The 18,578-nt window shown below is 36.6% G+C and overlaps 1 protein-coding gene across 4 annotated transcripts in view; it reads right to left on the reverse strand.

The window, feature by feature from the left end:
* The window catches only part of WDFY4 (WDFY family member 4), a 382,372-nt gene that overhangs the window by 167,864 nt on the left and 195,930 nt on the right, over nucleotides 1-18,578 (reverse strand). For all 4 annotated transcript variants that reach the window (XM_072627574.1, XM_072627546.1, XM_072627553.1 and 1 more), the window contains one exon: nucleotides 1,923-2,000. In XM_072627574.1, the coding sequence (XP_072483675.1) occupies nucleotides 1,923-2,000 (78 nt within the window). The remainder of the gene's footprint in view (nucleotides 1-1,922; nucleotides 2,001-18,578) is intronic.

The following is an 18,578-nucleotide window of genomic DNA, read 5'->3' on the forward strand; positions in this document are numbered from 1 at the left end:
TACTGAGAGTTTACTCGTGCAAAGCACCGTGCAACAGGGCATTTTGGTTACAAAGTGAATGTAGACTCAGAAAATTATGTATCCTGAACTATTCTTCAAACACGTATTGGCATCCAAAGCATCATAAATTCAGACAGAAAAGCTACCTAACAAATTACAAAGAGTGCAATAATTTGTCTTTCCTCAAAGAAGAGCAAAAAGAGAGGTTTTATTCTCAGCATCCCTAGAAATTTCTATATCATGCCCTTTGGGAATGAAACAAGAGCATCATGCTGCTGGTAATGTAGCAAAGAAGTTATCTAGCCCTATCATCTCGAAGTCACCCCATATTGTGAATTATATGAAACTACTAGGACAGGTGACTTTGCAAAGGTTAAGCTTTCTCACTATAACATCCCTGGAGAAAAACAGCTACAAACCTGGTAATGAATACTCAGAAGGATGATTTACCTCATTTAAGAATGGAGGTTGATGCTGGAAAAGAAATTGTGTCACAATTGGTACTGCAAAGAGTTGTTATTTCAGTAGTCAGATTAATCTTCCTACATAGAGTTTATGACTTAGTAGTAAGTCTTCCTGAGTTGAAGTGGGTCAAAAAATTTAAAACACCTTCCAACTGGATGTCCTATAGGCACATCAAACTCAGCAAGTCCAAAACTAGAGATCATTACCTACCATAAAACCTTACTCTTTCCTTAACTTCCCCATTTATTCTGAGGGTACCACTATCCTTTCAGTCACTGAGTTTTATAGGCTCATCATTTTTGTTGATTTTGTCTAGATTATTTCCAGTTCCACTGTGTCCCTTTTGATGTGTTGGAACCTCATATAGATAGAAGACTCAAATTTGGGTCAGGCCAACACTAGGAAGGCCTGCTTCCTAGATCTTGCATGGCACAGTATCATAAATACACCTTCACAAGTCAGCCTTTCCAGTGATATTAAAAGACTACACCTCCTCTTTGCCTGGTACATCATTCACATCTCATTGAAGCAAACTGGTGTAGGGTTCAGAGTAATTGATTGGAAGCCAAGAGACTCAAATTCTAGTCTTAACTATAATGAATTTAATCTGATTTGGTGAATACTTTGCATCTACTATGTTCAGAACATTATACTAGATACTAGATGAGATATATGGATAAAGAATACACCATCTCTGCTCTTAGAGACTTACAGTGTATCAGAGAATATTTGACATAATGCAACTAGTTAAACACAAAAAGGACACACTAACTGTACAGGAGATACAGGAAAGATGATTGGGGATATGGGAATAAACTTGAAGTTCTTTAGGTGAAAAATAAAGGGGTTAGGCTAGAAGAACTTTAACTTCCTTTCTGTCTCTAAATTTTTTATTTTATAATTTAGTATAGCCCAATGCATTAACCTTTCAAAATAAAATTAGTCATTCCTAGAGGCAGTGTGGTACAGTGGAAAGGGCAATGGATTTGGAGTCAGAAAGACCTTGGTTCCCCTCCTGGCTCTGTTACTTACTACTTCTGTGACCCTGGGGAGGTCACTCAATCATCCTTTGTCTCAGTTTTCTCAATTGTAAAATGAAGGGACCTTGGATTCAAAGACTCTTGGCAAGTCCTTCCAATTCTAAATATATTATTCCCTTAACATGAAGTCAAAGGAGTTAGCCATAACTGGAGCGCTTGCCCTCTGAGATTACTTCCCATTGATACTATATTTATTTTGCTTGTACATAGTTGTTTGTACGCTGTCTCCTCCATTAGACTGACCTCCTTGAGGAAAAGAACTTGACTTTTGCCTTTCCTTGGACCCCCATAACTTAGCACAGTTCCTGGAACATGGCATTTAATAAACGTTTGTTGCTTGATTTGTTGACTGACTTACTGAAGTTGGGGACTAAATTTCAATAGGAAATTTGGAGAAAAAAATGTTCTGTTACTTACCTGGATATAATCTTTGTATAAAGATGCATAGAGCTCCTGGCCTCGTCTTCTGTACTCCTCCATATGTGACACAAAATCCTGTAGAACAAAGGAGAATAAATCTTAAAACTCAATTACAACAAAGATGAATTGAAAGAACTCCATTGTTACAAGAACTGGAGAGGCGTGAAACCTGTGATTTCAGTTGGTATGAGGAGTTCCTGATGAGAAACATTTCTATCCATGTTGGTCAACATTTTAGAGGGTTGCGTAGAACCCTGAGGGGTTAAGTGATTTAACCAAGGTCAAACAATTAAAGTGTAACAGGGAGGGATTGAAATCAAGTCTCCTTGGGTCAGGGGACAGCTCATAAGAGAACTGATATTACTTGGCCAAGAACTTCCTAGTTCCTACAAGCACTGAAAAAGGAAATAAATGTGAAGAATAAAATCTGATTAATTTTGAACACTGGAGACTACTTTGTCCTAATATGAGGGTGAAATTGAAAATGTCTTCACTCCTTGATTTGACTACTTAAAAAAAAAAGGTTACTAGACTGATTGATTGAGTGAATATTATCAGTATAATGAATAATATTTAGGTTTTATTTTTATTTGTACATTTTGTTTTCCTCATACCTTCTATCTCCCCATCCTAGACCCCTCCCTTGTGATAAAGAAAAAAAGGTAAGGAAAATCAACCAACACAGTGACCATATCAGACAGAACATGCAACACTGTACAGTAAAGGATCTGCTGGAAACTGTTCAATGGCCAGCTCTCAGAAAAAAAAAAGTATCTATGACATACATTTAAGTTTAATCTACTTTGCTATCTTAAGTTTAGACAATCAACAAATAAAAACTAAAAGCCCTGATTTGTAGCATTTGTTGATTTCTGAGTTATGAATGCTCACATTGTAAATTTAACATTTGGCTCTCCTGGGTGAATTCCAGCTGGCCCCAGTACACTCCTGTGTACATTGTTAGTCTTTCCTTTCTCTCTATTTAGAGGAGGAAACCATTCCATTGGCATTGGGTACTAGAAAGAGCACTGATCTTGGAATCACCAAACATGAGTCTGAAATCTGGATCTGGGATATACTCCATGTGAACTTGACCAACCTGTTCAACTTATCTGAGCTTATTTCCTTATTAATACATAATAGATAAATGTATCAAAAAAATAAAATTATAAGGTTAGATTACACCATTTCAGAGTCCCTTTCATTTTTCGATCCCTTTTCTTATGGTTCATTCTCTAATACTGCCAAGAATGCTTTGCTTTGCTTTGTCTTTCTAGATTTTAGCCAAGCCCCTGACACAATCTCTCCTGTTGTTCTTCAGAAAATCTGGAAATGTGGGATAGATGATAAAACAATTAGGCTGATCTCTGCGTGTGTCCACATGGATGAACCATGAGAGAATTCATCAATGATCCAATGTCATCTTGGTAGATCTACAAAGCAGGAGGCCTGTGCTTGGTTAGTTATCGTTTTTATTTTTGGTGTGTTTTTTTAAAATTTATTTTTAGTTTTCAACGTTCACTTCCATAAGATATTCAGTTTTAAATTTTCTCCCCTTCCCCACCCTCTCCACTCCCCAAGATGGCATGCAATCTGATATAAGTTCTATATGTACATTCATATTAAACATATTTTCATATCAGTCATATTGTAAAGAAGAATTAACCAATGGGAGGAACCATGAGAAAGAAAAAATGTTTTGTTTTGTTTTTAAAACAACAAGAACAACAAAAAGAGAGCAAATATTATGTCTCAATCTGCATTCAGACTCCATAGTTCTTTCTCTGGATGTGAATATCATTTGCCATCATGAGTCTTTCAAATTGTCTTAGATCCTTGCAATGCTGAGAAGAGCTAAGTCTAATAAAGTTAGTCTTCGAACAATGTTGCTGTGTACAATGTTCTCCTGGTTCTGCTCATTCATTCAGCATCAGTTCACGTAAGTCTTTCGAGGTTCTTCTGAAATCCACCTGCTCATCCTTTCATATAGCACAATAGTATTCCATTACATTCATATACCACAATTTGTTCAGTCACTCCCCAACTGATGGGCATCCCCTCAATTTTCAATTCTTGGCCACCACTAGCTCTTATTTTTGTGATTAGTCTGGATAAAGACCAAGATGGTATGATCATCAGATCTACATATGTCTCAAAGTAGAATGGGACAGTTAACATGGCAGATGGTCAAGAAAGACCTTATAATGTAAAATATTTGGCAGAATCAATTAGTATCCAATAATGGGTGGTACAATTTAGGAAGGGCATTGAAGAGGCAACCAAGATGGTGAAAGACCTTAGTTTATGGCATATAAGAATTGAATAAAGGACCTAGGAATGATTAAAATGAGAAAGAGATGTCTTAGCAAGAATAAAAACTGTCCTCAAGTATTTAAATAGTTATCACATAGATAAAGGAGTAGACTTGCTTTGCTTGAACCCCAAAAGCCAGAATTAGGAGGAACTGGTGGAAGGTACCTTGAGGAGAATCTGGTTTTGATATAAGGAAAAGGCTATTAACAAATGTTCAGCTGCTTTCAGTCATAGCCTACTCTTTGTCCCCCATTTGGGTTTGGGTTTTGGTTTTTGGCAAAGATACTGAGTGGTTTGCCATTTCCTTCTCCAACTCATTTTATAGATGAGGAAGCTGAGGCAAACAGGGTTAAGTGACTTCCCCAGGGTCACACAGCTCCTGGTCTAAGGCAAAGTGTGTAAGGCAAAGTTTGAATTCAGATTTTCCTGACTCCAGGACCATTGTACCACCTAGCAGCCCTATTGACAATTAAAGACACTTAAACATGAGATAGACTGCCTAGAAGAGCTCATTGTCTTTGAAGGTCTTCCAAGTTAAAGCTGGAAAGCTAGTTGGCAGTTATTCTTCACAAAAGGAATTCTTGTTTGGGTGTAGATTAGATGGTCTGTTAGATCCCTTCTCACTGTGATATTCCACTGTGTCTGTTTTTCTATCATGATAATAGACTACAAACTCAAGACAGCTGCTGGACTTTCAAAACAGGCAAAATCTGCATGTGTGCCTCTGTGTGTCTGTGTGTCTCCATCTGTATGAGAGTAGGTGTGTGTGTGTGTGTGTGTGTGTGTGTGTGAGTGGATGTGCGTGTGTGCGCTCACATGGGTGCCTATGGCTGTGTGCTCATGTATGCATGTGTTTCAAGGACAAAGGCACATCTGCTTTAATATCATCACATATAGCCAGTTTCAGGAAGATAAGAGAATAATGCATTATTGTTTAGCAAATGAGGGAGTAGAAATTGACTCGGGAACTCGTGGAATAGAGCCGAGGACCCCAAAGATTGCTCAGTGTTATAGCTGTCCTGGTGCGCAGTGAGAGAACAACAGATTGGGTCCTATTCCTGAAGTCCATCGTTCCCACATTGGCTCCTGGGCTCTCCTGGGTGGTGTTTGGTCTTGGGATTGTGCTTTTTTTCTTGTATTGGACAGACTGGTGCCTCAGAGTCAAGGCACTGATCCGAATCTGGCTATTGAGTCCCAGACGGCCATTCCCAATGACATGGATCAGATGGGTAACCTTTAAATGCACCGACTCTAAGCTGGGTGGGCAGGGATTCTTCAAAGTAAAACTGCCTCACCGAGGCTGGCACTGTGTTATAATTAAGTTAACGTACAAGGTCTATGTGGTGCCGATTGCAGTTGGAAAGCAGCCAGCTGCACCCTCCCCCACTGAGAAGCCCCATTTATTGGCATTTCCCCGCAGGAAGCCCCTGCTTTATGCTGATGACAGTCATTACATTTTGTTTGTTTAAAGCATCATTAAGCCTGTAATCACAGTTGTGGCCTCACAAAACTATTCCATAATTCATATCAAACTCCCATAAAGGCTGACCTAGAAAGCAACAAGGCGACAGTGGGCCCATGCGTAAGACCTGCCTTCTGTTAAGAAGTATACCAGAGTCACAGAAATAAGTTCCAAACCTGCTGAATGGAGCACTAACCTAATTTGGAGGTGGGGGAAGGAGGGTGTAAAATTATGGTCTCAAAAATCTCACTACATGTGCTCAAAATATCAATGGGAACTTTAAGGATAACACAAGAGGTCCTTGTTTGCATTCTCCTATCACTGACCAATGGAAGTCCTTCCCTTGTACCATTGTGGAAATGGATGGCACATTTAGAATAAGTAAAGTCCTACACCTGGGTTCAAGAGGTTGCCTCCACGAATATAAGGTAGGAGAGGCATGGCTAGACAACAGTGCAGGTGAAACAGACCTCCTGAAAGGGGAGAGGAGGAAATCTGTGTGCCATGACAGCCAAAAAGTGCTACTGTGGGTTCAATTGCCAGCTCTGGGACTTCCTTCTTCTACACTCATGGGCACATCATTTGAGTTCTTTGGGCCTCATTTTTCTCATCTTTAAACTACAGAGGTTGGACTCTTTGACTTCTCGGGTACCTTTCAACTTGAAATCAATGATCCTATGAACTTAGGCTGCATTAACAAACATAGGATACATAACAAAGGAGGTGATATATCATGTTCATTTTAGGGTGCCACATTTTAAGATGTATACTGACAGGTTGGAGTATGCCCTGGTGAAGATGCTTAGGATAGTGAGGGATTTTGAGGCCATACTAAGGATAACTTGCCTCAAAAAGAAACTTACAGGGGACACGATCTTTGTCTTGAAGTGGTTCAAATGCAAACTTATGAAAAAAATAAAATTATACTACGTTCCAGAAGTCAGAGCTGTAACCAATGACTTTTTTCATCTGGAAAAGGAAAGGATTGAGTAAGATAACCAATAAATTTCCTTGTCTCCACTCCTAGTTTCTTTGGTTGAATGTAGGATAATCTTCCTAACAATTATTACTATTAGAAATTGGGATGTGCTACCTTGAGAGGTAGAGATTCTTCTATGTCTACATTTCTTCAGATAGAGGCAGAGTAGTTATTGGTTGAGAATGGTTTGAAGGAGATTCTTGCTTCAGGCACGATTTGGACAGATGGTCCTTGAGGTTATCCTCAAGTTATTCAAACACTAAAATTTCATGATACGATCCATGAAAGACGATGTCCCTCAATAGAGATTCTTGTCTCCAACCCTACCCTTTATCCTTTATGCAGCTATGTGTTGAGTGAAGTTCCAAAGGCCATTCAAGCTAGGATTAGATGGATCAAAATAGGTACAAAAAAGTCATGAAAAAATGGTTGAAGATTCTTCTAATTGAGGTTTACGACAATGTGTCTTCGAGGTCTTTCCTGCCTCCACTCTCTCAAGAATCTATCTATGAATAAATAAACAGCTCACTTTTAGCAGTGCTCTCCCTTCACATTCTGAGTGGGAAAAAAAATCATTATAAGTTCAGTTAACCAAACTCTTAGATCATTTCCCTCAGAATTAAGATCTAATTGTTTCACTAACAAATCAAAGTTCTTTCTCGATACACACTCTCTCCTTTCTTCCATTTCTTAGAATTCCTAGCTTCCTGCAAGGTTCAGCTTAAGTGCCACCTGCTAGGCAAGGTCTTTTGGTTTCCTCCTAGTAGTTAGGGACTTCTTCTTTACCCCATATTATGTTAGATTTGTGCAGAAATGGTTTTTTCCCCATTCTCCCAACACACATACATACATATGCACATAAACATGCTTATAATCTCCTTTAAGTAAAGTATTTTGGGGGTGGGGGGGAGGTTGCCTTTGTATCTCCAATGACAAGAACAGTGCCATTTATATAGTAAGTATTTAATTAATGCTTGTCAGATGTTGAATAGTGTTGGGTGAAAAAAATTATTGAACCCAGTCTTAGAAGTCTTAGTCTGAGACTGATCTAAGATGTTTAAGTAAGAAATGTAAGAGACCCAAACTCTTCGTAAACACCATAAAAATAACAGAGAATTTTAATATTAAATGAATGTTAAAGAGAATTTTTAAATGACTTTAACAAAACACACACACACACATGCACAAGAACTGCTTTCCAAATGAACCAAACTAAAAAAAAAGCAAATTGAAGAGAGCTTATCTAACTAAATAAATTAAAGTACCATAATGAAGAGAGCTGGGGGTTGGGGGAAATCAAGTGAGACAACCCACCCAGAAATACTACAAATTGATAACTAAAATATTCAAAGTATAGCATCTCTTTCAGGGATACCTCCACTTCTAGCACTTTTACTGGTGGGTTGGGCACCTAAGATGGTACCAAGCCTGAGGGATTGGATTTCTATTACCTTGCTCATGAACTCCCATTAATGTCCTTCCCATTGATTATCATTTGGTAGTCTAAATTAGGTTTTAGAAATGGTATTTACTAAAGCGATTGGTACAGTAAGAACAATTCTTACAAAAATATTTACCCAAATCCTTGGTCACCCTCTCCTCTTATAAACACAAGGTTCATGGGAAGAATGCACTTGAACTCAAAGTAAAATGGTAGTGAGGTGCAATCATAAAGGGAAAAAGTATGGCAAAGGAATTTCTTATAGCTCCTGAGTATTGTAATTCCTTTTCTCCATTTGCAGAATTCTCATAAAGTTCCCCTTGTTATGTAGTTCTATATAGACTCTAGGAGTCAGTTCCTTTAAAGAATTCATAGCTCGCATTTTTTCTTTTGTAAATGGTCCATCAAGTTGATTTATCTCTCAGATCACTATGATGATGCATAGAGTAACCCCAATCCACAGAGTACCCTCTCTGATACCAGATCAATCATATCTCCTACTTGTCCAGTCTCTCTGATATCATCAATGGGATTAAAAGGAGAGTAGAGAGGGAAAAAAAATCTGTCCTCTCAAGAACAATTTCCTCTCATGGATTTGGCTCACACTCTGGAAAGAGAATCTTCCTTACCAAACCTGTAGTTGGTTAACAAAATGGTCTATCAATTAACTAGTAAAAACTCTTGGACAGGTTTGCTGTGATGATAGCTAGCTAGCTAGCTAGATAGACAGATAGACATAACATCTGGATCATACAAATCACACGTAAAGTAAAGAAGAGAATGAAGAAAATGGTAAATCATACGAAGAAACTTTGTGATAATTAAAAGATGAAAAGTGTATGATAGGGAAATTATATAGAAAGTTACCATTTTGAAAAATATAATAGAAAATCTCAAAAAAAATTCAAAAATAAATAAGAAGTCTTAAGAGAGTCAAATACAGAACAATAAACAATACAGAGTAGGATAAATACTGCCTCAAAAAAATCACTCTATTTATCACAGTGTTGGAAACATGCACACCCAAATGAAAATATGGAGGATAAATCATGAAGCAACAAACTTGGGTCACTGATATTACAAGCAGCTTAGAACACTAAAAAAACTCAGACAATATAATCAAGAAATCATCAAAAAAAATTTCCCAGATAAAAACACAAAAAAATTAGCAAAATACAGATTGAAAGAATTCCCAGAATTCCCAATAAGGAAGATCCCTAAATTTAAGATGCCTACACACATCATAGTTGATGAAATCTAATGCTGTAACAATCATAGTTTTTAAGTTCCAGAAGAGATTCTAAAACTACTTACTTATCTCTTACTTAATTAAGATCACAGCATGCTTTTAATGGGAACAAATGAAAATTATAAAAGAATAGAATATTCACAAAATTAAGGATTATAAACCCAGAATTATCTCTCCAGAAAAATTCAATATTGTCTATGAAGAAATGGAATGTGTACTTGGATTTAGAGGAAAGGAGTTGGAAACAGCTCATGCAGTCATTTCTCCCCACTCCCTACCCTAGGAATTTGACCGAAAAAGGAAGAATTATAAGGCAGTAGCTTGAGAGAATTGTAGTTTATGGTGAGGGATGTTTTTCCCATTATGTAAGAGAATTGGGCTTCTTTGTAGGTATCACAGAAGAAGGAATCAGAAAAGAAGAGATTTGTTTGGGAACAAATTATCATAGGTGCAATTTGCTGGGGAAAATAGGAGGCAGTGGGGTCAACATACAGGTAGGGGAATTTGCCATTGAGCATTTCTTCATCAGAGACTAGACTGATGAAGGAGAGAAGAAGGAATAAATGTTATAGGGTTCTAGAATGTAGAATATAGAGAATGAGAGAGCTCACTCAAATGGTGTCTATTTTCTCTAGAAAATGTGAGGGAAAGTCTTTAGTTGAGAAGGAACACTGTAAAGGATGTTACTGGTGGTTTGAGGAGAGAAGAGAATATTTGGTACAACCTCTGTTGTGAATGATATGGAGGTTCAATTAGAGGGGGAAAAGTATTATCCTGATGAGGTGAGGGCCCAGTTGAAGTTGGAAACCATTCAGTCAGTTCAGTTCTATGATTTAATCTAGCTCAATTCAGCAACAGATAAGTAAGAACAGGGAAGAGGGATTGCTGAAGTAATCCAGGATTGGGTTTGGTTAAGTCTGAGTATCAGTTGAATAGGGGACAGCTACCAGTGTAAGAACTCAATATTTGACAAATCAGCTGAGAAAACTGAACAGCAATCTAACAGAAACTAGACTGATACCAACACCTCATATAATATACCAAAATAAGCTCAAAATGGATACATTACCTATTTATAAAAGGTAGGTCACATCATAAACAAAAATAGATGAAAAAGGAAGAAATGATAACTTGAATATATGGAGAGGGCAAGAATTCATGACTAAAAAACATAGAAACATGTAAATAAAAAATGGGACAATTTTGACTATATAAAATTGAGGTTTTTCACAAAGAAATCCAATAGAGCTAAGATTAGAGAGAAACAATTAACTGAGAAAACTCTTCACTGTAAGTTTCTCTTATAAGGTCTCATTTCCAAGAGACATAAGGAACTGATTCAAACTAAAAATACCAAGAGTCATACTTTAAATGAAAAAATAGTCAAATTGAACAGGCAATTATGAAGGGAGGAAATCCAAACTATCTATTTTTGTTTTTCAATTCTTTTAGTCATGTCCAACTCTGTGATCCTATTTGGGGTTTTCTTGGCAGAGACACTGGAGTGGTTTTCCATTTCCTTCTCCAACTCATTTTAAAGCTGAGGAAACTGAGGTAAAAGGTTAAGTGATTTGCTCAGGGTCACACAATTAGTAAGTGTTCGAGGCCAGATTTGAACTAAGGAACATAAGTCTTCTTGACTTCAGGCCTGGCACTCTATTCACTGTACCACCATATGCCCACAAGTCATCTATAGTCATATGAAAAAGAAAAATGGTCCAAATCACTAATTATCAGAGAAATGCAAGTCAAGCCACTCTGATGCCCTACTTTTCATACACTAGATTGGCAAAATTGACAAAAAGGAAATCCAAAAATTTTGTATGGGTTTTGGAATAACAGTTCTCTTGATGCAGGATTGATGGATCTGTAAATTGATACAATCAATTCAATTTTTAAGTCATGACTGTTTAAGTCATGTGAATTTAAGTAGTACTCTACAATTATAAGAATTTTAACTTTTAAATCATTTTCCTAAACATTATTTCATTTGTTTTTTATGAGAACTTTAAAAGATAGGCAAAAATAATTGTTTCCCCATTTTACAATTGGAGAAACTGAGTTATAGTCTATAGACCTCTCCAATATCACATAAGTTGATGATAGAACCAAGACTAGATCCTAATTCTCCTAACTTTAGTCTAGTTTTCGTTTCACAATCCCACAATTCTACTGGTTATATGGGCTGGCCCTCATTCTACTTTGAAACCTATGTCTTTATATTGGTTGGACATGAACATGTCTGAGAGACTCAGTTCCAATTTGCTTTGTCCTTTTGGTAGTCAGAACCCAGAAATCTCAAACTTGCAGTTTTTTGGAAAATGGAGTTAATGAATTTAACTTGGATCTGATCCCACTACACACACACACACACACACACACACACACACACACACACACACACACACACACACACTCTGTCTTAGTTGCATGAATTTCTTTGTTGTCCTTTCATATTTAGTGAGTGTATACAATTTCCAAAATGATTACACAAGTTCTCAGAAGTGGTTAAAAAAGCCTAAAGATTATTAAAGTTAATTTTGAACATTCTATCATGGAAAAAGGATTTGTAAAATAAACTCCCATAATAAAAAGTTTATTTTTTGTGACTCTCTAACAAAATAATTGAATGTACTCCCAGTAGATGAAAAGATGATGTAGCTAAAATATCATAGTATTATAGAAGTCCAGAGTTGGGAGAAACCTCAAGGATCAGCTAATCTGATCTGTACTGGTCACCAAAGAAAAGCAAATGGCCTAAGGTTACTTGTTACTATTTATTATTCAATTTCTAACAATGAATTCACAGCCTTGCATTTCATGAATGGCATAAATTCTTATAATGGAAAGAACACTGGAGAGATAATCAGGAAATTCAACACTGAAGGCTCAGTATAGCAGAGACAGAACCTTAGGAAGGCACACTTTGTTCTACAACTATGAGGTAACTAGGGCAGTATTTTCTCATTTTCTTTTTAAACATGAGTGAATGTTCTATGTCAGATTTGAACACTACTAGACTATGCATCTGTTCACTGACATACACTGTCCATCTTTCACAATCCTCTTCCAGGTACTAACATCTCTACCTACTTCATCAAAAAAACAGCAAAATGGAATGAGGAGTCCCAGGATATTGCAACACAGAGAGGACATTTTTGTAAGCTGTTTAGGTGTGGTGACATATTTGTTGGGAAATGGTACCTCAAAGAGAGGACTTAAGTAATCACCAAACTGTTATTCACTAATTCACTTCAAAATCATTGATTAAATGTTTCTAAAGCTCCATATACTGGCATGGGAGGAGATATAGGGGTAAATGAGAGAATTCCTAACCTTAAAGACTTTAAATTCTGCTAAACACCAGATAGTGACAAGAAGCTTCGCATTGTGGTAAAGAACACTGCCTTAGGAATCCAGCCGACTTGAATTGAAGTCTTACCTCTAACTATATTGGCTTTATAGCCTTCAGCAAATGATTTAACCTTTCTGTGGCCCAGGTAATTCTCTGAAACCTTAAATTACAGAGCCTGGTGGACAGACCACACCAGTGAAGGAATCCCTGACCCATGGGGATGGAAGAAGTCCCTTCCGAATGTAAGAGTCTTTAATTCTCCATTTTGAGAAGGTACATGACATAACAGTTAGCTTCCCTGTGACGTAGCTTGTGGCCCTGAGTGAGACAGTTAGCTTCTCAGTGACCTAGGCAGCTCTCTAATGCTATGTTAGAGATGAGTTACCATCTAAGTTGAGGGGATAGAGTTTCTACTCTAAGAATTCCCAACCTGAATGAAATCTAAAGTCCCAACCACAAGAGTGTAGATGCTAGGGAAAAATGTATATATTATGATTGAGTTGAAAGAATGGAATGGTCAGATGACGAAGAAAAACGACTGTGGAGAAAGCAAGGATAAGATAAAATATTTTTTTTGTTTGTTTGAACCTGTGATGTCATTTGTATAATAAACTTCCAGGTAAAGAAATTCCCTCCACCAATGGATACCAAGAGTTATTTTACAACTGATATTCTTAGTTACCAAGAAGCACTTGAAAATCAAGTGACTTGTCCAGGTCACACCTCCATTATGTGTCAGAAGTAAGACTTGAATCCAGAACTTTCTGACTCTAAGGTTGGCTCTCTATTAGACACGTCATGCCACTTCTCAAAACAGACTTAGGGAATTTAATATTTGTGAGGGACCATAGAAGTCACCTAGCCCAGCATCAGGATACAATGAAAGGAGTGGAATTCTGATCCAATTGTGTTCTCATCTAATAACTTGTCTCTTTGTCCTTTCCCTCACCTTTGGAAAATGCAATCAATTAATCTGACCCTAAAGGGCAAAGGTGGCTACGACTCTGATTCATGAGATGGGGTTTATCCTCTTCCAGAATAAAAATAACCTGGTTTTCACCCATACTATCTAAGATGAACAAGACCTATGTTAGAAACAAATGTTTCCTATTGTGGAGTTCAGTAATTGGGAGGAATTATCCTGGTTCTTCTATGAGTTAAATGGTACACCATAGTCAGGCCTCAATAGTCTCATTAAAGAAAAGGTTGGGGATGATAGATGACTCAGCAGAGATTATGAATGTGAAACACGTCGTTTTTGTCTGAACATTCAGGGAAGTGCCTATATATTGACAATGGAGAGTCAGTCTTTGAATTCTTAATTAATGACAAATAATAACAATATAGAAAATCCTTCATACTTCAAGGATCTGTGATTTCACCAGTGGGTAGCCCCTCCTCCTACCAACTGACATCCCTTCTATATGACCACTTGCTGAGAATCTTTGGGCATGACCATGGCTGAAACAATCATCATTTTGCAGCCAGTGTGGTAACTAGCTTCTTCAGTCTTTGCTAGGCTGATCCTGGAAGGAAGACATACAATGCCTTCAACCAGGCTGCTTGATAGGACTACTCTGAGATTCAATCAATCAATAGGCATTTATCAAAGACCTACTATGTGTCAGGCACTAATAGGAACTCAAGAAGCAAGGGTCATCTCCATACCATGATGGTGGAGAATTTGAAGGAGGATTTTAATGAAAGAATACCATAAGATAATAATATTGATGATGGTAATATTCATGGATACCATAATGGCAAATAATGGGAGCACTGTGCTGGTAAAGAAGGATCAGATGAACATAATGTAATTCATTTCTTAAGAATTATGCTCATTATTAAACATTTCCAAGACATTTATTTTTAATTTTCTTTGAACTCTGATTTTTTTTTTATTAAATCATATCATCTTGAATATATAAATAATGACTAGTATAAAATACAACATGGCATCATAAAACCGAAACAACATAAAAAACCAACATATCTTCAATTGTAGGTGCAATATTTTACCATGGCATTCATCAAACCCTCTTTTAAATATGTTTATGTTAACCTCAAAGGCAATATATATTTTTAAATGGTGTTCAGGGAAACTAAATTCCTAAGATAAAATCGGAGAAATGAAAGCACAGTAGCTTTAATTGAAATAATCCCTTCCTGTTAATATTTCTTTCAGCTAAGATCTCAGAGGACCTTATAAACATTAATTAAGACTCACAACTCCCCAAAGAGGTGAGGAAGGTTACTATTAGTATAAAATGGCTTGGATGAAAGATGAACATGATTGACTGCAGGGCTTTTCAACTCCTGGAAGCATCTTCCCATGAACATGAGTGGGGACTCCAATCTGCCTCTCTTTCATTAGATGCTCTCACCATTTCCAAAGATGTTATATTTTTAAATGACATTTGAAAATGGAAAAATGGAAAAGGACCCAGATGTTTATGAAGCCTTTGTTCATCATGTTCAGAGGAGGGAGAAAATACCACCTTTCACCAATGACTAGTCTTGTTAAGAACTATAGTGATCATTTTCTGCCCTACCTAAGGATAGCCTCAATAAAATACCAAATTGAGTCTTCACATTAAGGTCAAAATATTAAGCAGAACAGAGCAAAATGAGCAGACCCAAGAGAACATTGTACACAGTCATAGCAATATTGTTTTAAGAATGACTTTGAGTGAATGTTATTTATACTATTATAAATACCCAAAGTAAAGGACTTATGATAAAAGGCATTATCTGCACCCAGAGAGAGAACTGATCATTGAAGTATGTATAGAATAATTTTACAAATATGTATATATACACATATATACATGCATACATAGGCATATATATGTATGTGTATTTGTGTATATATATGTATATATATATATCTGTGTGCATATACACTCACACACATATACCCCAATTTGTGTCTAAGGATAGCCATCTGTAGGACAGGGCATGGGAGGAGGGAAGAAAAAAATAGAAATTTACTTGATAATTTTGTTGTATATTTGAAAAAACAGCAAGTTGAGCATAGTAGATTTGCAATTTCAGGTGTGATCATTTTTATTGTACTATGTTATGTAAATATTTGTTTTATTCTATAAAATAAAAATAAATATATTACATAAAAATAAAATAAAAATTAAAAAGTGAAGTAGAAATTCTAAGGCACTAGAACAATACTTGATGGACGTTACAGATACTTCTTAATCTAAGCAGCTCATAGAGACTCCTGTTAACATTATGCCCCCTGGTACTCCCCTACTATGCACTTGCTAATCATGTTTCTGTTTTCACAATGTACAGAGATCTAAACTTTGACTGAAATTCTCCAGCAGTCTAACATATCTCTATGGTGACCCTATATGATGTATGTGAAGCACCAACTCTTAGTGGGTTCCACTAAGCTGGAAACGTACCAACCAAGAAACAAGTGATGTTCATGGGACCAGTTGTCATCAGAGCACAAGTCTAGAGAATCAACACGAACAGCTAGAACATCAAGTAACAAATTTTTTTTGAGGGATCTCATGTAGTAAGTCTGGAGTGTAAGGACTGTACCAGTGTTAGCACTGTGCATATAAATAGACAGAGAGCTAGGAAGGACTTCAAAGATTATATAGTCCAACTCCCTCATTTTTCAGTTAAGGAAACTGAGGTCTAAGGTCACACAAGTAGTGTCAGAATTGATGACACTAGTGATGGAGGTAAGATTTGAACTCATATCCTCAGATTCCAGACAGTGCTGGAGCAAAAATTAAAATCACAGAATTGTGAGATGTGAAAGTATTTTGTTATAAATAGTATATGTTACTAATATATAAGTATATATTAATAATATGTTATAAATGTTATATGTGCAATAACATCCTTTAACAGATTGCTATTTGACTCTTTAAAATATTTTAGTCTTAGAAATCCAGTGGTAGTTATCAGCTTAATCCCTTATCAAAAAGATGTGAATATTAAGTGCTTGTAGACACTGAGGAGTCATTTTTGGCACCTCCACTTGTTTGGGGAATTAATAGGCATAATGAGACCAAGTATAGAGTTCCAGTAGAATAGGCACATGGGCCCTCTGGAAAGAGAAATCAGGAGCCCAACATTCCTCATGACCTTGTGAAAAAGTAGCTTCAAAGGAGAGCTCCCATCGGTTAGAATTGCCCTATCAGGAGTGAAAATGAAATTTAAATAGGCCAGTGTTGATTTTCACTTATAAGAATTATACTGATCAATGATAGTAACTATAACAATATTAGAAATATCTTGTACATAGTCAGCAACAAAAAATAGTAGCAAGATGGCTAAAGAGGAAAGTCCATAAATTTGAATGCCACAGATAAATATGGAGCATATCCAAATGTTCTGGAAAAATAATCTGAGGCGAAAGCATCTGCCAACTATTGGAATTTTGATTATGTTTACCTAAATTTGACCTAGAAGAGGTCCCAATCAGGTTTAAGATATAGAATTTCAAAATGGAAGTCATCTTTTCAACTTTAATGGAAACAAGGTCTTGTTCGGACATGTGACAGAACTGGTACAATTTCCTTTATTTAGATTAAGTGGCAAGTGAAATATGTTTGTCTGAGAAACGTTTTTCTGGTCACTTTTGAGTGTAAACCTTTTTCCTTTCCCTTCCATTAAAGATCAACAGTAAAGTCACTAAAAGTACAAATCATCTTTGTTTGAAATATAAGAAATGTATCTTCTCGTGAATAGTAATGGTAATAAAAACACTAGAAGCATGTGTTCAACATGTTTGTTGAAAGAGTGACTAGATACTAAACACAACAATTTTTATTAATATTGAAGGAGTTCATTTCTTCATAGGCCTGCCTTACTTCCAGTTATTGGTGACTGCTTTTAACATGAGTGAAGAAACATGGAGAATTACAATGAATTGTTTTTAAAGTTAAGAAAAACAAAATGAAAATCACAGGAACATGAAGCAATAAATAAACAAAATGACAAAAACCAAAACAAAAAAACCACACTTCCCCATGCACGTTGGCAGACCTGACTCTTGCACTAGGTTCCAAAGAAGTTTAGAGTAACAGCCCTCATCCAACCCCTGAAAACAGTCCACATTTTCAGATGGCAATAAAATAAAAACAACTTTCCTTTAGGCCATCAGACTTTCTTCCTCCCTCCCTCCTTCTTCCCTTCCTCCCAATAAGAAGGACCTCAGAAACCATATAGACAACACATTGTTGAATAATTATTGCTTCTCCAGTATCTCTCACAGATCATCAAGTCTTTGTTTCAAGGTCTTTGGTGAGAAGCTACTACCCCTAAAGAGAGCTCATTTCACTTTCAGATAGTTTTAACTGTTCCACAAACCAAACCTAAACTTTTCTTTTTGCAGTTTTCATGCCTTGATCCTAACCTTGCCCTCTGAGGTCAAGCAGAACAAGTTCAATTTCCTTTCTACTTGACAACTATTTAATCACTTGAACATAATTATTCAGTATCTCCTAAGTTTTCTGTCAACATTCCCACCTCTTTCAACTTATGCTTACATGGCACCATCTCAAGGTTCAACACAATCTTTGTTTGACCTCCTCTAGACACTTCCCAGCTTAACAATGTTTTTCCTAAAAATATGACACCCAGAACTGATGGGTTCACATGTGGTATGACCAGGTCAGAGTACCACATTCTATATCTTGAACACTATATCTCTTGATTCAGCCCAAGGTGGCATTAGTTTTTGGGCTGTTATTAACAGAGTTGAATCCTATTAGACTTGCTACCTATTAAAGAACCCAGATATTTTTGAGGCATAAAATCAGTATTAGTAGAGACCTATCAGACCCTTCTGATAAGATGAAAATTTCCATTTGAACACATG

The sequence above is a fragment of the Notamacropus eugenii genome, chromosome 1 (genome assembly GCF_028372415.1).
Source record: "Notamacropus eugenii isolate mMacEug1 chromosome 1, mMacEug1.pri_v2, whole genome shotgun sequence".
Taxonomy (NCBI): domain Eukaryota; kingdom Metazoa; phylum Chordata; class Mammalia; order Diprotodontia; family Macropodidae; genus Notamacropus; species Notamacropus eugenii.